Source organism: Equus przewalskii, chromosome 1, assembly GCF_037783145.1.
Source record: "Equus przewalskii isolate Varuska chromosome 1, EquPr2, whole genome shotgun sequence".
Taxonomy (NCBI): domain Eukaryota; kingdom Metazoa; phylum Chordata; class Mammalia; order Perissodactyla; family Equidae; genus Equus; species Equus przewalskii.
In genome coordinates, this window is record NC_091831.1 from 13,956,851 (window position 1) to 13,984,708 (window position 27,858).

The 27,858-nt window shown below is 38.8% G+C and overlaps 1 protein-coding gene across 6 annotated transcripts in view; it reads left to right on the top strand.

The window, feature by feature from the left end:
- The first annotated feature begins 1,974 nt into the window (after window positions 1-1,974).
- Window positions 1,975-27,858, top strand: part of FAM204A (family with sequence similarity 204 member A) — a 53,646-nt gene continuing 27,762 nt past the window's right edge. For 3 of the 6 annotated variants that reach the window (XM_070590294.1, XM_070590512.1, XM_070590559.1), the window contains exons 1-3: window positions 1,975-2,196; window positions 21,761-21,868; window positions 22,246-22,384. In XM_070590294.1, coding sequence (XP_070446395.1) covers window positions 21,866-21,868; window positions 22,246-22,384 — 142 coding nt within the window. In that variant the 5' untranslated portion in view covers window positions 1,975-2,196; window positions 21,761-21,865. Of the gene's footprint in view, window positions 2,197-21,760; window positions 21,869-22,245; window positions 22,385-22,612; window positions 22,889-27,858 lie in introns of those variants that run through there. The other 3 variants (XM_008525503.2, XM_070590633.1, XM_008525498.2) reach the window with 2 other exon arrangements.

Below are 27,858 nucleotides of genomic sequence, written 5' to 3' on the forward strand. Positions count from 1 at the left end.
AGATGGTTGTGCTATTTAAATCACATATATCCTTATTGATTTTTTTAGTCTAGTTTTAAAAAATTAATTCTTGAGAAAAGAAGGTTAAAATCTCCAACTACGATTGTGGAGTTGTCCATTTTCCCCTTTTACTTGTCAATTTTTAAAAAATGTATTTCGAAACTCTGTTTTAAGACACACATATATTTACAATCATTATACCTTCTTGATATAATATATATAATTTATATTTGAATATATTTATTCATATGAAATATAAAACCACATTTTAGAATATACTCATCCCCTCCACGACACTTGTTATATACATTACGTCTACATATACCAAATTTCCTCAAAGTTTTTTCTATCCCATTCTCTCTCCCCTCTCATTCTAAGACTCTAATTATATGCACGTTAGATCTTGTGATATTGTTCCTCAGGTTCTTTAGGCTCTGCTCACTTTTCCCCGATATTTTTTCCTATATGTTCTTCACATAGAATTATTGCTATTTATCTATCTTCAAATTTTCTGACTCTTCAGTCATCTTCCTTTTTGTCAGAACCATACAGTGAAACTTACTTCAAATATTGTATTTTTAGTTTTAGAATGTCGGTTTGGTTTTTTAAAAATAGTTTTTAGTTCTCCATTGAGATTTCATATTTGTTAATTCTTTACAAACATATTTTCCTTTATATTCATGAGCATGGTTATAATAGCTGATTTAAAACTCTTGTCTGTTAATTCCAGCCACTCAGTTATCTCAGTGTCCATCTCCACTGATTGCCTTTTGGCTCACATTTCCTTTGTTAGTTCATGTGCTTAGTATTTTGGATGGCACCCAAGAAGTTGTGAGCAATATATTGTAGAGCCTCTGGATTCTGTTGTGTTCCTTTGAAGAGGATTGATTGTTTAAAAGCAGGCGGCTAACTTAACTGATCTCAAACTCCAAACTGGCTCCCTTGTAGTGAGCAGCAAGAGAAATCTCTGTCCAGTTCCTTTAGCCTGAGCTGGGCTACCTGCACACATGGTTGGGCTGTCAGCAAGGATTTGTACAGAGCTTAAACACAGAACATATCACCCCCCCACCTTTGGCTCTCTTTCTTCCAAAATTTCCCCCTCACTTTCCAGTTGCTGCAATCACCTTGAACTCTATTTTCTGTCTTTTCATGCCAGTAAGACTACGGGGTTTTCTATCCAAGTTTTCCTCACTCCTATTTGGCACAGATTGGGTCCTACTTTCTGGCAAAAAGCACTAATAATAAGAAACTTGCCCGCTGCCATTCCCTTCTTCCACACGCAGACTCCACTCCTGCGTTTTCCTCCTTGGTTTCTCGCTAGTGCCTTTGAACAGCAGCTTTTTATATTTCGTCCAGAATTTATAGCTGTTTTGTGCAGGAAGATTACCAGAAGCCAGAAGCTCATTTTATTTCTTTTTTGAGTTTGTTTGTATCTCACGGATTTTTTTTCTTCTTTATCGTTTTTTCCCCTCTGGACCGCAGGGCAGTTCTTCTGGTGCCGAGTCTCACAGGCCCTCCTGAAACCGTTCCACAGGCTTCATCTTTCTAATCCCAGAGGCTCAAATTGAGTCTAAGCGGCCAGACAGGGAATGAGGATAAGCTATCGATGACCTTGTCTTAGACCACACTCTAGCATTTTCTTCAAAGCTGCATAGTCTATAGACCTGCAGCTATTTATTCAACTCAGCAAATATTTACTGAGTGTCTACAAGGTACAAGACTCTGTTTTAAGCCTTTTAGATACAGTGATAAGCAAAACAGTCCAATTTCCCTGCCCTTAGGGAAGTGACATTGTGAAGCCGGACACAGACAATTAACAATACAAATAATAAATAAGCATTATAGGATGTTAGAAGGTGGTAATTGGCCACCTTTGTTCTCATTTCCGAAGCAGTTTTGGCTCTTTGGAATAACAATCCTCCCGACATCTTCCTTTCCATTGACTTTACTGACTCGTTTGAATTGTTTTCCCAGAACCGAGAAACAGGCGGCGAGCCCTGGAGGATGAGCACCTGCTTCCGCTGCTGCAGTGTCTCCGTTTCACCACTGGGGGCGAAAATGAAAGGAGCTGAAGAGTGATTGCAAAGGGATAGACGGCGAAGGAAAAACGATTGTTGAATCCTTGCCAGATTCAGCCTACTCTCAACTCTCCGGGTGACCTCTCACCTCCCATGAATGCAAAGGTCACACAATCAGGTAGAGTAATTTCATCACAGAGTGGTTGTTTTGTGCCCAGAAACTGAGAAAGAATTTTTTTTTTTTAGCACAGGATTTTGTGTGTGTGTATTTATGTATGTGTATTCTATTTTCATTAATGCCTATTTTTTCTTTTCATATATATTATATGTAATATATATGTGTATTTGTATGTGTGTATTCTACTTGCATTAATATCCATATATATCTTTTTCGCATTTATTGTATGTGTGTACAAGTATGTGTGTGGACTTATATACATGTATGCGTGTATATACGTATTACATTACATTGCGGGCCTTCAACATCCAACTTTAAAAGCTTTTTGAGGTATGGTGTTTCCTGTATGATAATTTTATCTGTATGTTCACCACCATCATCATCATTGCTCATATTTAATGTTTATCATCTTATAAGTACTGTGCTAGGTACTTTGGGGTATTTAATGCTCACAATAATCCTATGAAGTAGTTACTATCATTACTCCCATTTTATAGACAAGGAAGCTGAAGTGTAAAGAGGTTAACTCGCCTCTTTGTTCCCAAGATGGAACTAGGATTTAAGTTCAGTTTTGACTGACAAAGCCATTATTTTTAACCAGAGTCAGCCAACTTTTTCTGTAAAGGGCCAGATAGTAAATATTTAGGCTTTGAAAGTCAGATAGTCTCTGTTACAACTAGTCACTCTGCTGTTGTAGTGTGAAAACAGCCATAGACAATATTTAAATTAACAGGCATGGCTCCCTGCTAATAACACTTTATAAAAATAGATGGTACGATTTGGCCCCCGGGGCCATAATTTAGAGAGATTCTGATGAAAATTGTGAATGAGCCTTCTACTGCTCTTACCTCTAAAACAGTACACTAAATGGTGTACTCTATCAGAGCCAACGGATGGATAAGTCAGAAATTCTGATATTTAGGGAAAGAGCATGCCTAGCGAATGTTAGTATGCATCAGGTGCAATGCTAGGCACTTGGCCAGCCTTATTTCATGCATAATAATCCTTTGTGAGTAGGTGTGGTATTTTGGGGGTAGAGGAGGAGAATTGATAGGATGTTGATACCCAGGGGGTTGCAGGCAAGGTTCTCTCAGGACAACACCTCATTTGGGAATCTGGCAGGTCCAGAAATGAGATATGATTAGTATGTCCAGTAATGACAAACTCAACTACTAAATTAACAGGCCATATGCCCTAACACAAATGTCTCAGTATCAACTTATTCATTTATCTTGGAGTATTTACATCTAATGGGGGAGGGAAGTTCAACAAGCATTTGATAAAACCCAACATGTGCTAAGGCCTTGGGAACAAAGAGGGAAAAGGACACTGCCTTTGCATGAAGGAACTTTCAGACTAGTCACTGCATGCCCGTGAGGGGTATGAGGAGTGCTGTGTGGAGATGGCTCAGGGGCCATCTGAAAGTGGGTTATATCTCAATATAGACCTATCTATTGGGCAGCACTCATCTAGAGTCAACCTATGGGACAGAAAGAAGGGCTACCCAGGAGACTACTAGCCCTTGCTCTGCTCCAGCTCCTTCTGAGACCTTGGACAAGAGTAATAACAGTTCATATATACTGAGCACTTACAATGTACTTTGTACTGTGTGCTAAGTACCTTACACATGTGACCTCACAAAATGAATCTGAATTCTTGAGTGTGACAGCATAGGCCTCCTGTGATTCAGCTCCAACACAATGTTCTAGTTTTATCTCCTCTACATGCACCCTAATCTGCAGCCATATTGCATTATTTCACATTACATTTACTTTCAGCTTTAGCTTACACAATCTCTTCCACCTAGATTGCCTTCTCCAACTCAATCTATCTAATGTCGGCCATCCTTCCAGGCCCAGCTCACACGCTAACCCTTCCTTGAAAATTTTCCTTGGCAGGGATCTCTTATGAATATCTATAAAACTTTGCACTCATTCAATAGCACTTAAGTGTCTTTTCAAAAAACCCGTCTTATACGCTCTTCCTCCTGATTACAAAAATAAAGCATTGCTCATTGTAAATAACTCAAACAAGAAGGGCAAAATTTTTGCAAACAAATCACACTGCTCTCATGACTTTAAGTTCCTCAGGGACAAGGACTGTTTTATTCGTCTTTATATCCCCCCAGAATCTGCCCACTTCAGTTCCAGAATGCATACCCCAGGCTTCCCCTAGTTCATAGTGAGAACTAAGTAAGTACTTATTTGAGTGAATGGATTATGCTTGGGACTTCTATAGCTTAACCTAGAACTGATTTTCAAAACTTACGTGAGACTTACGGTCAATGGTGTCATTAACATGTCTTTATTCCTAATTTTATAATACTTCTCTAAAAATTTCCTAGGAAAATCATGCTGTTGCTAGTTTAATGAAATGCCTGTGCATTCTTGGAGTGTGGGCCAAGTCCATCTCTGATCACCTGTTATTGCTAGAAATTCTATTGCCTCTATCTTCAGACCGCTTTAGAGATGAATTATTTAATTCGTGCTGAGAACATTTCAGTACTTCAGGTTGTTCACCTTTCAAAGTTCCTCAGGTATCTGCAAAAATTTGTGAGTTAAAATATTCCTGGGTTATAGGTCTTAACTTCATTGAAAATTGACTGCACATTTTTATCATTAAATCATGAGCATCCCTGATGACTTTCACATTTCTGCTGAAGGCATGTTTCTTATTAGGCTAAAGCCTTTCAGTCTGTACAATTAATGGTTCATAGCACACTAGGGAACATTTATTAATTTTCATTTTACTTGTTTTTTGAAGGTTATGGGGGTTAAGGGTTCTAAGTTGGAGTTATTGAAATTTTAAAAGGTGTAAATAGGTAAATATTATGGTTCCTGGAAAAGTGAGACATTTTTCTCTTTAAGTATGTGATTAATATTACTAATAAAAATGTCATCAGCCTTCCCGGCCAGGGTTATGCAGTTAGAAAGGCAGTGTGTGTGTGTGTGTGTGTGTGTGTGTGTGTGGTTTGCTTTCCATACCTAATAGGCCATTTTGAGAGAAGGCTTAATATAAGAAAATTACTTTTAAAAATAGATTCTTGATGCTTTGTTGGTCTTACACAATAATTTTAAATGAAAAATAGTGTCTCCCTACGCATTTCCTAAAGATTTTTCTTGACTACATTTGGTGGCTTATATCAGTGTTTCTGAGGCAGGAATTTTTTTTCTCTTGTCAGGTCACGTGACACGAATACCATTCAGGTTGAAGGCTGCATCTCTGAAAGGCAGGCCTCCTTCCCATGCTCTTGTGGATAGATTATTTTATATTTCAATTTAGTTTCATTCATAAGCCAGTTTGCTAAATGGTTATGTCCTATGCTACTATTCATAATAATGCTGTTGGTTATATACAGTACAATATTTAATTTGGGCATGTATCACGCAGTCCCTTTTAAACAGCTTTATTGAGATATAATTCACAGACCACATAGTTCACCCACTTAAAGTGCACAATTTAATGGTTTTAGTCTATTTGTAGAATTGTGCAAGCATCATCACAATCTAATTTTAAAACATTTTTGTCACCCTAAAAAGAAACCTGTGCCCATCAGCAGTCGCTCCCTCTTCTCTCCACCTCACCCCAGCTCTAGACAACCACTAATCTGCCTTCTGTCTCCACAGATTAAGTAGCATTTTTTAAACAAATTTTAATTATCTAAAAATGTTGCTGATTTTGCAACATCATTAAAGCTAATGCAGTCAATACAATACTCAGGCAATGACATTTTTCTTTGTCTTATCATTTGTATCGTTAAAACAAAGCATCTGGTTTGCAATAATTTCAAATCCATTAGCAAATGACAGTAGTAGCATGTTTGCCTGTGCAGCCCTTGCACTTGGTGTTGTAAGAGTTCTATTTCTATACCAACACAAATGCAGAAATGTTGGGTTAGAAAATCGGTGAATACTTAAATGGTTAGCATGAAGCACACTCAGACCAGAATATCTCGAGCAACTCTATTGTTCTTCCTTTTTATTCTCCAGTTCCTTCTACCTCACACACACACACACACACACACACACACACACACAGAATAGTCATGGTCACCTACGGTGGAAGATGCTGGTGAGCAAACTTTACACAGCGACAACCAGGAGCAATAATACATGTCCACTATTGATATATTCTTATGCACACTATAAAAATAACACGTGTGTTTTGATTGCATATACACACGATTTATTTCTAAATCATGGTGGGAGTCACAGAACATTCTCTAGAGGTTGGAAGTGCTAAAGCAGAAAGCAGAAATGTATAAAATAGTGTTCGAGGTTGATTCTTATTTCTACTGATTTTATTCATGGCACTATCAGAAAACCTCGAGGTCAGTCATCTATTCACTCACTCATGCAACACCCATTTATTGATTAAAGACAATGTAAAGGGCACAGTGCAAGGCCCCAAGTAATAATGAACACCTGAAATTCAGCTTCCATGGGAACCGTTGCCCAACCTCAGCACATGAAAGGATGGGCTGTCTTCTCAGAAGGAAAGAGCTCAATGAATCATGCATTTTTCCTTTTTTCTTGAAAAACTGCAGCCTATATTTTGCAGGAAAATTCAACATAATTGGTATATACCCATCTTTTTAGGTGAATTAGGCCTTAACTGACAGATAACCCATTTTGTTCTAAAATTCAACAAACTCTTGGAAAATCTTACTCCATACAATCTTTTGAATATGTCATTTGCCATTTATATTTGATGGCCTTAAGCAGAAAGAAAGTTATAAAAAGGTATTAATGCAAGTAGATAATAAAGCTGCATTCTATAAATCTATAGCAGCTTACAGTAATCATTAAAGCTTGCAAAAGTCTTTCATCTATTCAAAAATATGCAGTGCACAGAATGTCTGCTAAGGTGCATGACAAGTCAGAGTTAAATATATATTAATAAATGAATTAGCTTCATAAATAATAGCCGTAATGACATTTTAGGAGACAATAAGTCTGAGGATTGTCAGAAAACGGTTGATGTATGAGCTTCACGTCTCAGTGATTCTTCAAAATGAATAGGCTTTGCGAGATAGTTCAGACCCGCGACCAGCCTATTTCCTTGAATAATTTACTTGTTGTCAATTTGTACAGCCACATTACACATGCAAATTGTGCTGCCTGTGCAAACACCACTTGGAGATGATAAAAACAAATTTACGAAGGCTATAGAAGAAGGATTTATTTCACTTTCTCACCCAGGTCAAGCAATACATGTATCTGACGATTGTGTGTACCCAATTTTGTTGTAATTATATCAGCAAATTATTCCTTATAATCTTATTATTTTTAGCAGTCTCCTTGTGCTTGGGATAATTAGCTTTCTTCACTCAGTGTAAAAACAATTCAACTTGCCAGCCAGGCAGGGCATAGCTCCATTATCTGTTTTGGGTTTAAATTTATTCCCTATATTCTTGGACACTTTGTGTAAATTAAAAATTTCATAGTCCCTAATACTGTACACGCTGTTCATTCAGTGATGAATTAAGGCCCCTAAACCTCTCCGTTTGCTATTAGATATCTCACCCACTTTATATGTTAATCTGTGCTAATGAATTCCACAACCCCTAGCCACAGCGAGATGACTAAAATTATTACCACTTACAGAGATATGCCTTTTTCATTTAAAGTTCAATTCAAATTGCTCCCATAAACAGTCTGCCACACAAAGATACCTTCTATAAAGGAGAGTTACTTACCTATAAGTAGAGTTCTCTGAAGGTAGTATTATCTTGGGATGCACATTCCTAGGTCACGTGCCCTCAGGTCTCTGGCATGGGGGGGGAGAATTCATAGCTGATAGGTAAGACTTTCTTTCCTTGGCGCACTTCATTAGCTCTGTGACCTGTATTCCTAAGGGTTATTCGTGCCACACCCCTTCACACAACCGATCCCTTCTGAGCAGAACAGGCCCCACGTGAAGTCGTGGGGCAGTGTAACTATGAAATGAGAGTTGAAGGACTGCTTACCTTAAACAGTTGCTGATGATCAAGAAGCACGTTTTCCATCTTAAAAGAAATTATCTGTAAAATAATGTGCCTAATAATTGAAAAAAATTAGGGTTTGTTTTCTCATATAATATGAAATTTGAAGTCTATATTCACTTTTTATATAAATAACATTTTTACTGCAGAAAGAATACATTCTCATTATGGAAGAATTAGAAAATATAGATGAAAAGAATAAAAATCACACATATTCTTACCAATAGTCCCACCCTCCCATGACAGTCACTGCTAGTGTCTAGTATCTAATTTTTACAGAGTAGTTCTCTACTGACATACCCTCTTATGGTGGCAACGAAATCACTGGTCTAATGTTCCTCTTCAACCTATTCCAACCAGAGGTTCTAGGACAGGGTGCCTGCCCCATTTGACCCTAAGTCTCCGAGTTAGGCCACTTTGAGAATGTTATTTGTGTCTTCTAACGTTGAGTGATTCCCAGTTTCAGGTGTGGAGCCGCTTACTCTTTCCACCCATCTTTCCTCAACAGAACATTCAAGCAAGTTCTCACCCTGCTTTAGCCTTAATGTACTCTTGGTAATTACCACCTGCCCAAATAAACTTTGGCGAACAGCACAGCAAGGCGCGAGAGTGTGCCTTGTGTCTGACAGCTGGGTCCTCGTGCCAGATGTCAACGGACATCATTTACATGAGTGTCCTGCTGGTAGGGTCCTGCTTCACAGTCACTGCAGCCTCTGCACTTTCACAGCCACTGTGGAAGCAGGCCAAGCAGGTGCGGGGATTCCTGTTTCACACATGAGAACATCTAGGGTCTGGGAGGCTAAGCAACCTGCCTGGGAGAAAAGAGTTAGCACCCAGGTCTTTGTGAGTCCTAGAACAAAGTGCACTCCATTTTAATTCTTGCCCTTAATTGTCTCTTATGACTTTGGAACTTAAGGCTTCTGGTGTGTTTTCAGTGTTTCTCCATAAAGACAGATCATTTCCAAAGGTAAATCTTTGGAAACCTTTTTGGTTAGAAATTCAGAGCTTCATACATTATTTTATTTTGAGGTTCTTTAATTATTTATTACCTTGAGAAGGCTATTTACATAAAGCAAATATTTTCCTTCAGGAGAGTTTATAATAGTCTACCTTTTATAGTATCCTCTGCTTAAAAGTCAAAACAACTCCTTGGGAATGAGATTTTTCAGCCCCTGGTTAAGAAAATACTCACAGATTAACAAATCAATATCACACCTGGACATAGGTGACTAGGAACCAACCTGAGTCCTTCCCCACTCTGTGCTTCCCTTTTTGCCACAGGGCCCCTCACAGCATTACCTACCCAAGCCATTAGGATGGTATGTCACATGTGACATACAGTATGGGAGGAACATCATCCTAGAGGAACAATTTAATACATCATTTTAAAATTTGAAACCATCATGTGAATGATAGATTCAGCAGCCTGCAATTAACTTGAGTTAATATTTGGCAGAGCCAGATGTACAGCTCTTAACATCTAATCTCACATCAAGTGTGATATGTTCTTTAGTGAATACAAACCAAATGTGCTTTAATTCAGCATCTTCTCTGGGACGCAGTCTGTTCACTTAGTTGTCTCATCTCCATTTATGAATCTCAAAGGCAAGTTTGGTTCTACTCCAATCAAGCCCTGAGAAATGTGAAGTAGGCGAGGCTGGTATTCTGTGCCTCCTCCCTTCCTCTTCCCAGACTGGCTTTGCCCCTTCTTTCTGGGTGACCCTGTGTCCTATTAGTCCTCTCTCCCCTTGTCAAATCCCACTGTCTTGAAATCAGCTGGTCCTTTAGTGACAATGCAGTGCGGTTCGCTAGCTGAGCTTCCTCTAGTGTTTTTACTCCTAGGATTATCTTCGTTTTGACTGGGACAAATCCTGGTGAAAAAATATTTAGACACAAGGTAAACGTTCACAGTGACCATAAGGTGACTTAAATCCAAGTTCTTGGTGGTTAGGGATATTCTAGCTATAAAATTGTTGAATGCCATGTGGGAGATTTGGGTTCCTTTCCTGGTCCATGAGACATCTTCTCTTTTTTTGATGGAATAGTTTACTCATATACAAAATGATGATAAAAAAGAAATCCCTCTCATATGATTGCTATGTTGATTTAGTTAGCTAATCTGTGTAAAAACGATTGGAAGTAGTGCGGACATTTAGGAAGTACTCAGTTCATTTTTTGGATATTCTTCTTTCGCTTCCTCTTCCTCCTGGAAGAGGCAATGTGGCGTAGAAAGCACATGGGATTGGGGATCAAGTGATCTTGGGCTCAGATCTAGATTCTGCCACTTGTTAGCTATATTATCAATTTATTATTAAGCAAAATTGTGGAGAAAGTTCCTTGAGTTTCTTTTTAATTGAACAATTTAAAAACTTTGAAAATTATTTTTCTCTCAACATCTTTCAAGTCCCATTGCCATTTAAAAATAGTTCATGATTATATTAAAATATAATATGTCAGATAATTGCCTTTATATCAACAAAAAGCAACCCTAGGTATATTTCATACAAACATAATGACTGTAATATACAATCTGGTTTTAGCTATTCTATTAAACTCCCTGAATTTCACTTCTTTCTTCCCTTCACAGAAGCCATTGTCAAATCCTTTGTATTTATACTCTCTTTTTCATTTTTTTTCCAAGAATCTCCGGTTGAAACAGAAAACACAGTTTTTTGTTTTGAAGTTCAGTCCTACTGCAAGCACTTTCCACCTTCATTAGTGCTATGGCCTCCAAACAGGTGTCCCCAACTCCAGTCTACATGCCTTTACCAACCTTTTCAGGCTGTCCACAATTTGATCTCTACTCAACTTTCCCATTGTTGCTGATGACAAAACTGAGGTTCAGGAAAGTTTAAGAAGTTGAACACAGTCACACATTTTTGTGACTTCAAAGTCCAGTCTTACCGTTAAACCATTTACTCTTTCCTAAATATAATGTATAATTTCCCAAATTTTCCTGGAATGAATTTCCCCATCATATATACCTATGAAGTTCTTTACATCCTCCTAAGGTCAGTATATATCCCACATTTACCAAGAAACTGTCCTAGGATCCCAATCTGATTTCATTGCTTCCAATTTACAGCAATCCTAACACTTTGCCCTAATCTCAAGATGGCACTTACCATTGTCTGCTTTATATTAGGATTATTTACATCTGTCTGTCTCCCCAGCTAGCTTTTTGGATTCTTGGATGGCAGGCACCATGTCTTATCTGTCTTATTTAATCATCCTTCCCTTTCATCCTAAAACAGTCAGTGTTTCCCACAATGCTTTCCATCTAATAGATGTTAAATCAATGTTGGATAAATGGAATTAAAACTCCATTTTAAAAGAGAAGAGAGTGGGGTCCTGTGTTTTCAAAAATAATTTAAGTGGCTTTTTTTTAGTTCTAATGGCAATTTTTATGAAAAATAGCAATTATTAACTAGGTGTTCTTATATAGAATGTTTTTTTCTCAGCAAGAATATATTCTGTATAGTTAAGGAAAAATTTATGCTACATTTAGTCATTATTCATCATTTAAATATTTACCAAGTGCCCAGTATATGCAACCACTGAGGTAGTGCCATATGTAAAAAGTATCAGTCCTTGCTCTTAAACACTATAACCTAAAATGAATAAACTCTGGCAACAACACAGTAAGATTCTGTGAAAAACACAAGGATGTTTAAAAAGACATGCACGTATCTGAATTAGAAATTCTTCCACTTCCAGTCACGGCCAAGTAAGCTCCTGTCTGACCAACCTTTCTGCTGATAAGAACTCTAGACTCTGGAAGAAGCAAAATAACTTTTGAAGGCACTGGAAAGTGAACAGAAGCACTCAGATACTGGAGAGGTCAGACACTCTGAAGGTTAAGACAGCAAAGGATGAGTTTATCATTGTTTTCCAGCTCTTATCCTGAGGGAAGACCATAAACAACACTGTGTAGCGAGGCTAGAATTGGAAGAGAAATCTTTTCTTACTGGGGAAAAAATTTGGGTCAATCACAGCTGCTAGAAAGTGAAGGAGACTCTTGAAAAGAAGAGAGCTTGAGAGGTTGAGCCACAATTCTCTATATAAACTATGCTCTAATCTCTGGATGAGCCTTGAAGTATGCAAGCGAAGGGCAGACCCCAAGCAGTACAGCTGAGGCTAAAATAACTGAATTTGACTTGAGCTGCCACTTGTCACAGGGAAGACTGAGTTAATACTTTGGGCTCAGCCAAGTTGACTGCCTGATTTAAAAAAAAATAATATTCTTTGGAGAAAACGTGATAGAATTTAGAGTTTCTACAAGATTCACAATTTACAGAATAAAATCCAAAATTTGTCATATAAAGAAACAGGAAAACATGAACCATTTTCAAGAGAAAAGAAAATCAATGGAGACTAACCCTGAGAAGACCCCAATACTGGAATCAAGAGATAAGAATTTTAAAATAGTTATGCTTAAGGACTGAAAAGAAAATATCATAAAGAATGAATAGATAGGAAACCTCAGTCAAGAGATATAAACTGTCAGAAAGAACCAAATAGAAATTATATAACTGAAATAAGAAAATACATAAAATAAAAAGGTTGCTGCATGGTTTAACAACAGCATGGATATGACAAAAAAGAGAATCAGAGAACTTGAAGATACACCATTATAAATGATGTAATCTAAAGAATAGAAGAAAAAATTGTAGTAAGTGATCAGAGCCTCAGGATCCCATAGACCAATATCAAAATATCTCATATTTGAGAAGCAGAATGAGACAATGGACTAGAAAAAATATTTGGAGAAATAATGGCCAAAAATTCCTGAAATTTGGTTAAAAACATAAATTTTCTAGTTCAAGAAGTTCAGTGAGCTCCAAGCAAAAAATAAAATCTAAACTGCACATCTAGAAACATTATAGTCAAACTGCTGAAAACCAAAGATAAAGAGACAATCTGGCAAGCAGCCAGAGAAAAATGACACATTTGATACTGGGGAACAATGATTTGAAGGACCTCTAACATTCATCAGGTACCATAGAGGATAAGAGACAGTGGAACAACAGCTTTAAAATAATGAAAAGAAAAACCATCTACCTAGAATCGTATATCCAGCAAAAATATCTTTCAAGAATGAAAGTGAGTTCCACTTCCGCCTAGGATGCAGAAAGCTGGAAAGAGCATCATTCATACTCTAAAAATAAGAAAGTACTGTATACATGACAAAATTGTAACCTCCCTGAACCCATCTGAACACTAAGTTTACGGGACAAATGAGTAACTGGAAATCCAAGGAACGAGAGACCCCATCAGGGAGGTGTGAGATGGGAGCGCTGGCTTACCTGAGAAAAGCATAGAAAGAAGAATAAAGAAGACATGGAAAAAATAGAAAATAGCTAGAAAGATAGGAGATTTAATCCTGACCATGTGAATAATTACATTAAATGTAAGTAGTCTAGATACAACAATTAAAAGACAGAGATTGATAGGATAAAAAAGCAAGATCCAAGTAGGTATTGTCTATAAGAAACACACTTTCAATGTAAATGCATCAATATTTTAAGAATGCAATAGTGGAAAAAGATGCCATGCAAATACTAATTAAAAAAAACTAGAGTGGCTATATTAATATCAAACAAAGTAGACCTCATAACGAGAAATATTACCAAGGATAAAGATGGCTATTACATAATGACAAAGAAGTCAATTCATAAAGAAGTCATAAAAACTCAAATATATATGCACCTAAAAACAGCTTCAAACACAAAAAGAAAACTGATATAAAGGAAAGGAAACATGTCTGCAATAACAGTTGGGGATGTCAACATTCCTGTCTCAGTAATCAACTGAACAAGTAGACAGAAAATCGATAAGGAAATAGAAAACCTGAACAATACTATCTACCAACCTGCTCTAATTGATGTTTACAAAACAATAGACAGGATAGCAGCAATATCCACATTCTTTTCAAGTGCATGATCAAAATTTTAAAACTATGTTTTTATTTAATAGCAATAAACAGTTAGAAATTGAAATTAAAAACAGTACAATGTACAATATAGCACAAAACCATGAAACAGGCAAAATCTAAAAGGTGCAAAGGCAATTTAATGGATGAAGGAGTTTCAACAAATTGTGCTGGTACAGTTGGACATCCAAAAGCCAAAATAAAAACCTCGATTTATACTTTGCACCATGTACATAATCAACTCACAATGGATCATAGATCTAAAACCTAAAACTATAAAAATGTCTGGACTAAAACAGAGGAAAAAACTTTGTGACCTTGGGTGAGGCAAAGATTTCTTAGACATCACACAAAAAGCGCAAACTGTAAAAGAAAAAAGTCGATAAATTGAACTTTATCAAAATGAAATCTTTTGCTCTTTGAGAGACACTGTTAAGAAAATCAAGGGGCCGGCCTGGTGGCACAGCAGTTAAGTTCACACGTTCCACTTCGGCGGCCCGGGGTTTGCTCGTTCGGATCCCGGGTGCGGACATGGCACCACTTGACAAGCCATGCTGTGGTAGGCGTCCCGCATATAAAGTAGAGGAAGATGGGCACGGATGTTAGCTCAGGGCCAGTCTTCCTCAGCAAAAAGAGGAGGGTTGGTGGCAGACATTAGCTCAGGGCTAATCTTCCTCAAAAAAATAAATAAATAAAATAAATAAATAAAAAGAAAATCAAGAGAAAAGTCACAGACATCATTAGTCACTAGGAAAATTGAAATTAATACCACAATGAGATACCAATATATAACTATTTGAAGGGCTAAGCTTTCTTTTGATGTCCCTACGAAGAACGTGGAGTGACGGGAACTCTCAGACGTTGCTGAGGTGAAGGAACAATGGTACAGCCACTTTGGAAAACAATTTGGCAGTTCCTCATGTAGGTAAACATAAACTTACCTTAAAACCTACCAATCCCACTCTGAGGTATTGACTCAAGAGAAATGAAAAATTTTGTGCGCACAAAAACCTGTATGTGAGTGTTTTTGGCATCTTTGTTCATAATTTGTAGCTGCTGAAACTGAAAACAATCCAAATAGCCCTCAACTGGTGAATGGGTAAACAAACCACGCTGTGGCTGCGTACAGGAATACTACTCAGCAATGAAAGGAACAAGCTGCTGGTACATTTAACCTGAATGATCCTCAAGTGCACTACTACGCTACATGAAATAGGCCTGACTCAAAAGACTACACACTATTTGATTTCATTTATATGACTTCATCCTGGAAAAGGCACAATTACGAGGACAGAAAACATCTAGTGGTTTTGAGAAGCTGAAGGTGTGAGAAGTAGTTTGCTGCAAAAGGGTGCGAGGGAACTCGCGGGATGGCAATATTCTGTACATTGATTGTGTCGGGGCATTTGTCAAACCTCATAGAAGTGGACACTGTCAGGGGTAAATTTTATCATATGTAAATACTACCTCAATAAACCTGACACACACAAAAAAGAGTAAGGGTAGAAGAAAGATATTTTCAGATAAGAAAATCTATTGCCAGCAAACCTACACTGCAAGACATGCTAAAGGAAGTTCTTTATAATGAAAGTAAATGAAAGCAGATATAAACACAGGCCCACAAGATGGAATGAAGAGCATCGCAAGTAGTAAACACATAAGTAAATGTAAAAGACTATTTCCCCCTCATTTTTCCTTTAAAAATTATATATGGTTTAAAGCAAAACAAAACACTACATTGTGGGATTTACAATCTATGTAGATGTAGCGTGTGTGACAACATCAAGGACGTGTCAAGAACATTAAATGGACCTGTACAGGTCCAAGTTTCCTACATTTTACGTAAACTGTTAAAATATTTAAGTCGTCTGTGAAAAGTTAAGGATGGATACTGTAATCTCTAGAGTGACCACTGAAATACAAGACAAAAAGGTAAAAATAAGGAGCCAATATATAAACCAAAATGGAATTCTAGAAAGGACCCAGGAGTTGAGCTCGGGAAGACAGAAGACATTGCCTTAGGGATGGGCGAGGCTCGGAGCTGGGAGGGCAGAACAGCAGGGTCTAGTGGCTCAGCATCTGATTTGGTTGGATTGGCTGAGAACATGTCTATAATGCAAGAGTGAAGTGTGCTTTCTTGAGTGGAATGGAATGATAAGTAAACTTACTCCAAGTTTAAAGATAGAAAGCATTTTGAAAAAACTTCCGAGACAGAACCTAGGAAAGGTAAGATTGTATGAGGGTGGATCACTCAGGATGTCCTCAATTGAGCAAAGACATGGTTTCAAGTGTTTATAAAGTGTTCTAAATAGCTGTAGGGAATTCAGAATAGTTATTCCATTAGAGACAATACCCTGGATGCCGATTAGATTCCCAGGCCATAGAAGATAATGCCACACTGCAATAAAATCAGACAAAATAATTAAAAAACAACACTGAGTGAGAAATGATTCCCCCTACTTTGAATGGTGAAAAGTTTGGAATACATTCTGAAGGGTTCTTTTGGACATATTCAAGGTGAGATGGTATTCTTTAATTAGTAATTTCACTTTAAACTTACAGCCTTCTTTTTCTTCATAAGCATATCATCATCTTGTACTTGGCAGTTAGGATTAGTGTGGTGAGTAGTGGCTTTTTATGGGTCACAAAAAAGATGATGGAGAACATGACACCAAAGTTACTGGGTTAAAACTGGAAAAGAGTTTTCCAAATGGTGTACCTGTATCTGTGAGGAAGAGATTAGTGGAGTTTCCATACTCTCAGCTGTAAGAATCAAAGAAGAGGCAGAGAGTACTTTTTACATTCTCTCAATACCAGGAGGAAAATGTGTTGGGTCAGCCTCCAAGCAGACCACCAGGAGGCCACAACAAGTCCACCACTGCCCGAACCACCTTTGTTATGTATAAAATAAATAGACGATGTGGTGCTCAAGGTGGAAAGAAGATGAGAGGTGACATAGAACAGGTTGTTTGTGGGGGTATTTCAAAATCAGATTTAATTAATGATTTTTTTTGGAGTTCATAGTAAAGGAGGTATCCCCAAAGGCTGAGTTGAATTCATAAAACTGAATACAGAATATGAATGAGTCGGAAGCAGGGAGCTATAATAGTAAAGGCATGAAAGCAAAAGTGAAAGGGAATGAGTGAATGAATGAGGAAAAGACTAGATTTGATGCTCAGATTTGCCCTTTATTCTCCATTTCCATTGCCTTTGTCCAGATGCTAATCATTTACTCCATTATGGTCTTCCAGGAAGACACTTTTCATGTTGGCTCAACTACCTTCAAATCCATCTTTTGTATTCACAAGACTATTACACCAATCTTCCTGGAGCAACTGCTTCATCTGATCACTCCCTTGGTCAGAATCCTATAATTCCCCCTATTGTATCAAGGAAGAACTTGTCTGCTTGCCTTAGGGAAACCCCTCATAGTCTGACCCCAGCTGATTTCTTATGTCTTCCCTAAACCATAGCATTGCTGTCACTCTGCAATTATTCACGTGATGCTTCAAAACCACCTTCCCCATTTCTCTTCATCCCATGCATTGACATTGTCACTTCTATCACTCACCCATCTTCTCCACAAACATTTACTGAACACTTGCTATGTGACAAGGACTGTGCCTTCACAATCTATTGGGGCAGATCGACCTGTGACAACTAATTGTATTTCAATGTGGTAAAGCCCTAGTTGTGCTATGTGTCAACTATCATGAAGGCACAGAGAAGAAAGGCATGAACTGCGTGAGTTAGGAAAGATTTAATTTAGGAAGTAATGTTTGATCTAGGTTTTGAAGGATGGCAAGAAGGATGACAAGAAGTTCAACAGGTGTAAAAGAGAAAGCTATTCCAGGCAAAGGAAATAGCATGCGCTAAATTCCATCTAGCTTCTCCATTCTTAGGAATTCTATAGTTTCTGCTTACATCATGAACCTCACAGTTTTAGTACTTATGGTGTGAAATATATCATTTATAACCACATTGTACGTCTCAGACTACAAGCTTCCTGACAGGCCAGTTCAGTTACTTCATTTGTATCCCCCTTAAACCTTAGCAAAGTGCTGAGCACTGGGTACATGGCAAGGACCACGAAGACATTGACACATTAATCTGATAATCTGTCAGTGTTTATGTACTCAGTTCTTTGTATTCTAATAGAATTTCATTTATGGACACTAAAATTTGGATTTCATATAATTTTCTTAGGTAATGAACTATTGTTCTTCTTTTGATCTTTTAAGACTTTATTTTTTTAGAGAGGTTTTAGGTTCACAGCAAAGTTGAGGGGAAGGTAGAGATTCTTCCATACATGCATTTTCCCCGCACATGCATAGCCTCCCCTGCAAGAGTGGTATGTTTGTTACAACCGATGAGCCTATAGGGACACATCATCATCACCCAAAGTCCGTAGTTTACAGTACAGTTCAGTCTTGGTGTTGTACACTCTATGAGTGTGGACAGATGTTTAGTGATATGTATCTATCGTTATGGTATCACATGGAGTATTTTCAATGCCCTAAAAATCCTCTGCGGCCTGCCTGTTCAATCCTCCTTCCCCCAACACACATACGCACACACAGACACTCATGCAGACACACACACTCCTTAGTGTGTAAGGGAAGGAAACTAATATTTATTTACCATTGATTACATGCCAGGCTCTGTGTTAAAAGCTTTACATGTATTCCTTCATTCAGAGGGATTGCTCAGGTAGTGGGCTATTTTGGAAGATGCAGGTATTAGGAAAAGGAAGACTAACATAGATTTCAATGTAGCAAAGCAGGAATGATTGAAGAAGATGCCTCTGATGGGATGTAATCACTCACTAGGTACTGAGGGGATGGAGAGAGAAGACACATTTTGCTCCTGAAGCCTATCTTTTTGTGAGCTCCCACTGGGTACACATCCCACTGGGTAATAATGATGTCTATACTTTATTGACTGCACCATGCTGGGATTTATCAGGAACTTCACCTTAAAAGGGGCAGTGTGTGACAGTGGGAAAAATATGAGCTTCAGAGTCCAGTGAAACCTCCCCACCCTGGTTCTGTTACTAGTTGTGTGACATTAAACTCTTTTAGCCCTAATTTCCTTATCTGTAAAATGGATACAATAATAACTACTTCATAGCATTATATGATATCAGATGCAAAACACCTAGCAGACAGAAATGCTCAGTAAGCCTCTCTTTCCTGTCCCCCTCTCTTCCTATGTACAGCTTCTTGGACTTGAAGAGTCTGAAAGTACTAGACAGGACCGATAAAGAGAACGCTTTTCTTTGGCAACATCCTATGTTACAGAAATTTTGTTTCCTCAAATGTCAACTCTTGCCGATGCTACAGTGTCAATTGTTGAACACACTCCTGGAAGACAACATTGTTTATAGATGGTTCATTTTGCAAATTTAAAAAAATGAATCCAGATAGAGAAACTGTCATTTCTTAATCATGAAGGATATCAACACAATTCCTAAAATTCAGAACTCCCTTGTTTCTATTCCTTTGCAAAGTCATGAGGCCACTTTTTCTTCCATGCAGAAAATGAGGCATTTTGTACAGAAGGAAATTAACTATTCTCTTTCTCAGTTTCAGCAAGAGGCATATTTATTATATGTTCAACAAAGTCGTATTCACTTTTTCCAACTGAGAACTATTTAAGGGATTTCATTATATTTGGGGAAATTTTCATCAATCAGAGACTTAGCAGCCACCAAAAAGGAAGCCGCAATTAATCTTTTATAACATGAGTGTGACTTGTAATCCCTATACTAGGAAAAAAAATGACTAAATATAAGGGAAAACTATTCATAAACTATAATATTTCTTGGCAAAGAAAAACCGCTTTATGTTTTTTAAGATACGTTTGAGAATTTAAATGAAACTTACATGTTTGAAATTAGTGCCAGATGCAACACCATTCAAACACAATTCACTAGCTGCATCAGGTATTTCACTATGATTTAGTAAAAGGTATTCAATAATTCTATGTTTCATAGAGATCTCACAAATACAAGTATTTCATTCACAAAATGCATGGTTTGGCAGGTTTCCAGGGCAAGAATTTGCTGAAGGGAAGGTAAATTTATTGATTAAAATAAATCAAATGACTGACATTTCTCTCAGAAAACTGGCAAAACAATAATATTCAGAGACTGAAAGTCTTACAAACAGAATCACAAGAAAAGTCTGAGCTATTTGCATTTATTATAGGAATCCAATAATATGATAGAGAAAACAATCAGAAATTTGAGAGTTTTCAAATTAACATTGAGAAACAATTTAAAAATATTTTTGGAGTAGGACTTTCCAAAAACCTTCAATGAGAAATGTGATGTTTGTAAGCCTTTGAAGTACTTATAATTATATTCTTCCCCTATCCCTTGCACATTTATATGCACTAAATAATGAGTATTCTTTGATAGAATATATGTAGAAACAGTCCAGATAGTTGTTAAACAGGCTGACATTACTTCCTTCCTACCCCATGACTCAGTTCTTCCCCCTCTGCCCTCTCCTTCCCCATTCTGGTTACACCTCCACCATCAGCATTTGTTATGGACTGAGTGTTTGTGTACTCCTAAAATTCATATATTGAAATCCTAACTCCCAGTGTGGCTATATTTGAAGATGGGGCCTCTAAGGAATTAATTAAGGTTAAATGAGGTCTTAAGGATCCAGCCTTGATCCCATAAAATTAGTGTCTTCTTAAGAAGAGATACCAGATGGCCCTTTCTCTCTCTCTCTCTCACCTCACACATATGTGCAAAGAGAACTTGTGAGCACACGGCAAGATGGCTGCTGCCTACAAGCCAAGAGAAGAGCCTCAGAATGACACCTACTTTGCTGGGACCCTAATCTTGAACTTCCTAATTTCTAGAACTGTGAGAAATAAATTTCTGTTGTTTAAGCCACCCAATCTGCGGTATTTTGTTGTTGCAGCCTGAGTAGACTAATACAGCAAGTAAGAGGCCCAATGCAAGAGCTACAAGAGCATTTTCATACACATCCTTTCTTTAACTGCTTAACTTTCTAAGGATTTGGATTCAGGGAAAACACTGTTGAGAAGGGGACCCATTTGGCCAGCAGAGTTTCATACAAATCATTAAATCCCCCAGCCTTGTGTCTCTCCTAGAATCAGAGAACGTGAGCACAGAAAGGACCCTAGCATCCCAATTCAGGTTTTACTATGATTCTGGGGTTTTAGAAAACTCCTCCATAAACCTGACACATCTTCTGGAAGACACTGGGGGGGAAGTAGTGGATGGTTATAAGTAATAAGCTTAAACATCTGTTTATACTAAACTGTGATATATTATTGAGTGCAATGCAAAAGTTTTACACACTTTTAGGATGTTTCAAAGAAAGGCGTTATTGATAATGTTAACAACAACAATAGCTATGACTGAACATCACGTGGACCAGGTAATGTGTTAAGGTATTTATGTGTATTGTCTTATATAATCATCACAACACCAGAAATTAGGAAAGTATTCATAGTCTTATTATTATTATAGAACACTACTTCAGAAAATGGAAGCATTTCTAAATTAGCCCCACCCCCATCATGATCATATTATTCTGTTTTACTTTCTTTATAGCGCCTTTTTCTTAGTTTGTTGTCTCCTTGCTTATTTTCTACGCTCCCCCCAGCCCCTCCTCAGGGCCTAAGCCAGTGGCTGCCACGGAAAAGGAGCTCAGTAAGCTTTCGGCCAAGGCCACACAGCTGGTCAGGGAAGCAGCCTGGACGATCACCAGATGGTAAGCCCACGAGAGCAGGAGTCGGGACCATCTTCCTCTATACAGGGGCTGGCTGGGTGCCAGCTAGATAAAAATGTGCAGAAAGCAAAAAAGGAAGGGAGGGAGGAAAGAAGGGAAGGAGGAGGAAAGGAGGAATGAATGGAAACCTTCCCACATGCGCCTGGGGAGCAACCGCAGCGCTTCTCCTCCTTGAGGAACGAACTCAGTTCACGGTTTAAGGCCAACGCTGTCCCCACGCTATGCACCGGCAGACGGCAGGGCACGGGGAAAGAACAAAGCCTTAAGAACCGTCCAGAAGGAAGCGGGAAACGATGATAGAGAAGGGATAGGAAACCAGCAGAAAGAAACGAACTGCTCCTTTTTTGTTGATTTTAAAGCCGAGGCGAGCTCGGTCGGTTGCCATGGCGACCCCGGACCAGAACGGCCCCCGCCCATTGGCTGAGAGGCCGGAGCCAATGGGAAGGCGCGATGTTGGCTGGGCCTTAAGATGGCTGCCGGGTGGCCGGCTCCTGTGCCGTGAGTACAGCTGGTTGCGGGGCTGGTTCGGGGCTTCACGGGCTTCGGGGGGCACAGGTCCGGGAGGGTCTGGGGCGGGGAGCGGGGGAGCCGGCGTGGGCGGCCTCACAGCCTCTCCGCCGGGCCTGCCGAGCCCCCGGCCCGGGCCGGCCTCCGCTTGCTGGGAAGGGGCGCCGCGACGCGTTCCCCGGCCTGTGGACCGGAGTGGGGTTCTCTGTCCCACCCCAGCCAAAGTGAGAGAGGGCGACAAGGCTTTCGATCGGGAAACAGCCTCCTGTTTCCTGTTGCTGTATCCTGGAAAAGAGCTGCGGCTGATGAAGTGTCAGCGGGCTAGACATCCTGTACCGGAATCCGCGGCGCTGGCTTCTGTGCCGGGGAGGGGATGCTTCCCGTTTGGGGGTCGGAGGGTGGCTCTTCCGCCGGAGAGCCTGCAGAGTTCGGGTTGTGAGCTGAGCAGGAAAAGGTGGACCTTTCCAGAGCCACCCTCTTGCAGTCTTGAACCTTGTAAGTATTCTCACAGCGGCAGCAGACTTAAACCTCGAAATGTTATTGGTTAACTGTAAATCTCCCCCTACAGGGTCTTGTGTTTGGGGAAGTGTTTTCCAGGCCTTGGCTAAACAAACACTGTCTTTAATTAATACATAGGTATACATGCAAAATCCTGCTAAATAGTTTATCTGGGTAATCAGATGGGTAACTTAAATCCGAAGTCAGGCCTGTGATTCAGTTGTACTTTCCCTACCTTTTTGAGAAAAGGGAACATTTTTATTATTTCAAGTCATGAAAGTAAATAGGATGTTTACATTAATGTTGGTGAAACATGCTTAAAAGTATTTTAGTTAAGTATTAATTCCAAGTCGCAGAAACTGATTATTGTCTAAATTAGTTGACAGTCGTCAGATTGGTGAGGGGTGGTGATTTGTGATTATTGTAAAGTAAGACTAAATTCAGATTAGACAAGGTTGAGATTTCTATTATTTCTAATTGGGTACAAAACGCGGGAAATAAGACAGCATCGTTTGGTGAAAATGGCATTGAAATTCTGGAATATTAGAGACAGAAGACATTTTCTTATTATGCTGCTCAGATTATGTATTTTGGGTTTTGGTTATAAGCAGCTGCTTGGTCTTCCAGAAAATGTGACATTTTTACCCAAACTTCTGAATGTGACCTTGATGCATGCAATTTAGTAGAGCATCTTACCTAGCTTTCTGCACTTAAAAAGTGAGAAAAAAATTCTTCATCAAATTTTAACAAGTCTGGAATTACAGGCTAGAATCATTCTTCAGACACACTTTCCGATATTTGTCTCCAGGAATATATTACTACTTGAAATTCTGCTGTCTAAAAGTTTATAATTTGAGGCCATAGAGTTCCATTTTTGTAAAATAAGTGGATGACAGTCCATTAGGCAAGTCAGTTACTTCGTCTGTAGAAGAGAGCAGTTCCTAGTGGAAAGGTTGTTATGAGGATTAATGGTACATCCGTGCCTGTCACTTTGTTTGTATGCCGTGTATAGCAATGACCTGCTTTGTTTCCTCTTTCTGGTTCTGTTTCTTCTGTTGTGACTGGGGTATCCTTCTCTTTCTCCAGAACATCTTTCAGGTGTCCTGTCTGAAGTACAGTCTTCTTGAAGACCGGCAGTCTTGGCCAGGGCAGCTAGGTTGAGGAAAGAACTTTATCTCCTGGGCTGGTGGGGTTTAATCAGTGTTGCATCTGCCAGGGAGAAAATGGAGTGTTAGAGCAGAGAGTGAGGTGACTGGGCATTTGAGCGCATACAATGTTACGATCCATAAAGAAACGTTTTAGAGTTGCAGTACATTTCAGAGATCATCTGATCAAGCTCTTCATTTTATAGCTTAAGGATGGAGACCCACACAGATGTGGTGGCTTGCCTACAATTATGTTGTTCAAGACTAGAAACCCATCTTCTTACTTTCAAAACCGTTCTTCCCTGCTGTCCCCGTCCTTCCCAGTCCTTTTACAACCCAGAACCCCTTTTATAATTTGCTATCTCCATGGATGCCATATTTTGAAAGGTTGTGTCTACTGAAATATATTCACTGTTATTATTTTTTTAATAAAAGTCAGATCTGTGGCTACCAATCAGAGCCTCTGATGAACGCATATGTGGTGAAGAATAATACTACATTGAATTTAAGTCCCTTTGCCTAAAAGTGGATGATATTGTCTGAGGAAAAATAAAATATGTCAGGTTTTTTGAATATTGAAATTGGGTTAGAGACCTCTGTTAGTCTCTTCATAGAACTTTGTAAAAACCTTAGATTAGGAACTGCTGAACTGTGTCGTGTCGTTGATGCACTGCGCTCTGCCCAAGCGTGCTAAATACTGACTGTGGTTGGTTTTCACGGGCGAAAGAAAACCCAGCCATTCAGGCCAGGATGACACAGAAATATTTTCAGTTCACAGAAAGTTGTGTCAACCTAGCGCAAAAGATGTTTTCTACATAGTATACACTGAATTTTTCTGAAGAATAATTGTGGAATGGAAAAAATCTTAATTCCAGAGGTAGAGAGTGTGTGAAATAAAGAAGGTGATATTCAAAACCACAGAGAAAAAAGGGAATTCTAAATCATTTACGTCTTCTTTGGGGCTAAAATGATTAAATTAAAAAATTATTTGAGTTACAGACTAAAAAATGAAAGCTTCCGTATTAATATATCAACTGTCACATAGACCTGACTATAATCTTTACTAAAAAAACTTAGTTTCCAGTTCTCAGGTATATCACATGTCTTGAGAATGCCTGAGTAAGCTTCACATTTAAGGGGTAATTTGGAGTGAACGGCTTTCAAATAAAGGAGTACACTCTGAAAGACGTGGGGGGAGAGACACTTCAAAAAAATAGAGGACCGTCCTCCAGAGCAGCCAAAACAGGAATGACAGGAGGCCTAACAGAGTACCAGTTGATACCGGAGTACAATTGTACATGTGTGAACGACGTGTATATGCTATGAAGAGACAGACAGTGTTTTCAAACATGAGCCCAAAGCGAGTCACAAAGCAGCCACTCCATATTGGCTGATTTGCAGTCGAGCCATTGCGCACGTGGGCAACTCCACTTTGCAGCCTCTTCAGTGAGTCCTGTGTGTTTATCAGTGGCCACCAAGTTGTCCTTGTGTGTTTTTTTTTACAGTCTTAAGAGAATAGCACATCACTTTAAAGATGTTCAGGAACTGAGTTCAGAAACATACCTTATTTGAATTTTGCCTTATTTTGTGGATTTGAACATAGAGTCCACTTTTAAAAAGTTATTTTAATTTTTCTTTTTTCCATGGGCACACACAAGGAATTATCATACCAGCCAATGCCATCCTGAAGGCATTTTTTTAATGCCACATCAGCAAGAGCTAAAAATAGATGATTTTGAGGAAGTCCAAAAAGGGATCAAAAATGGAGAACTGCTTGAGGGCTGAGTCCAGGGCAAGCAAGACTGCTCCCGAAGGTGCAGCACGTTTGGGTGCCCAAAGCATAGACTCACCCTGCAGAGCTGGTGAAGCAGTGGTCGAGTGGAAGACCTGTGCCCGTCTGAGAGGCACGTCTTTCATGAGCAGCCACAGCTGAGCGGTGCTTGGCCGCTGCTGGACAGAAGCTTGCCATGTGTGTAGAATGTCGGTTCTGTGAGGTTAGGTGTTTTTGCCTGTTTTGTATACTGCTGTCCTCGTGTCTTGAAGAGTGCCTGGCACACAGTAGGTATGCAAAAGACACTATGGACAGGGAAAGGGAACACTGGTTTCAAACATAGAACCCCAATTATGCTGAGAAGGCTAAATCTGAAATTTGTTACAATCTTTAAGTCCTGAAATGGATAATGAGCCTAAAGGTATATTATATGCCAGTGTCAAAGTCATGTTGGAGCTTATTGTTGCTCCCCTCTCTTTGCTCCTCAGAACAATAGAGGTATTTTTATTAATAGCATAACATCCGTTTTTCAATATTGCATATTTTACATGCTGTTGTATGTGCTAGCAAAGTATCTCAAGACTTCCTCCGTTACAACTTTTCAAATCTTCAGACCGGGTTTAGGGATGGATCCAGGTTTTATGGGCCCTGCAGCTCATATAATTTTGGGTGTCCTCTTTAAAAAAAGGAATACAGATCCTAAATAGAAAATTAAGTATAGTGCTTTGGAAAGCCTGTGCAAGGGAGTAACCTTTTGAAGCTTCGGCTCCATTGTCTTCTTGGTAATTTGTTTCTGGTTTTATTGCTCCTTTCAGAAAACCACACACCAGCATTTTCTATACAAACTTCATGTCATACTTGGAACTCAGGGAACAAAATTATTTGCATCATTTGCTAAGTGAATGCACCTGAAACATTAGAAACTTCAAAACTACCTTATGAATGCTGCCACCCATGACAGAAATGGTAAAAATGCAGTCCGTGGCCGCAGAAATAATAGTAATAGCGAAAAGAACTTAGCATTGATCGAGCCCCTACAACATCCTAAACCTGTGTTGTTTTCCTGGCTTATCTGATTTAATCCTCAGGACAACCCTGTACGCAGTATAATTATCCCTGCATCCAGAGGAAAAACTGAGGGGCCGAGGTGTTAAAAATGACTCCCTTACACCACCAGTGTATGTGGAATTAGGATTCCAATTGGAGCAGTTAGATGTCAGAGCCCTTCCTCTTAAAAAGCCAAGAGAATATTTTGATGAGGATGTTTCAGAGAGCCAGCAACTGATGGGGCTGGACCCAAACCTCACAAAGTAAGATCTGATTCTTTGGACCTGGGAGGAGGTCCTTAAAAGATCTCAGGCATCCATTATTCAGAGTAATGCAAAATCCTGATGCCTTTGTCTCAGAGAGAATGGGGGTGGTTTTCTTACTGGTTCATCACACTAGGAGGCAGAAAACTCAGCAAGAACGATTTCTATCTTTCCATTTTATTTCTTCAGAAGAGTAAATCATGAGCAGTATAACCAGCTTCTCTATTTTAGACATCTTTTGAGCTAAGATGGTTTTAGTTCAGATGGTTTTAGCTCAGTGTGTATGCTAAAATAGACTGTGCTGTGGAGCTCGATTGTGAAAAGGTACGCAGTTATCTGAATTTTAGCAAATGATTACAACTCTAATTTTTTAAATCATTTTTATTAACAGTAGTTAATGGTTCCCTCTACCAATGGACTATATATCTGTGATAAATATTATCCTGAACTTTAACATTTGTTTCCCAAATACAGTATTGTTACAGAAAAGCTGTACATTTTTGTTAAATTGTTAGGATTATACTCCATTTAGTGTTATTTTAGCAAACATAAAATTTAAAACTAGGGCATCCTTTTTATCATCATACTTTCTTCAAGCTACTTGCACGGCTTAAAAATTTTCCTTTGAATAATTGTTTTCCTGCTCCTTAGACAATAAGTCCCCTGAAAATTTTATACCAAATACAGGTGAAGCATTTAATTTTATTTTCTTCTCAAATTGTTATAGCTTGAAATATAGTA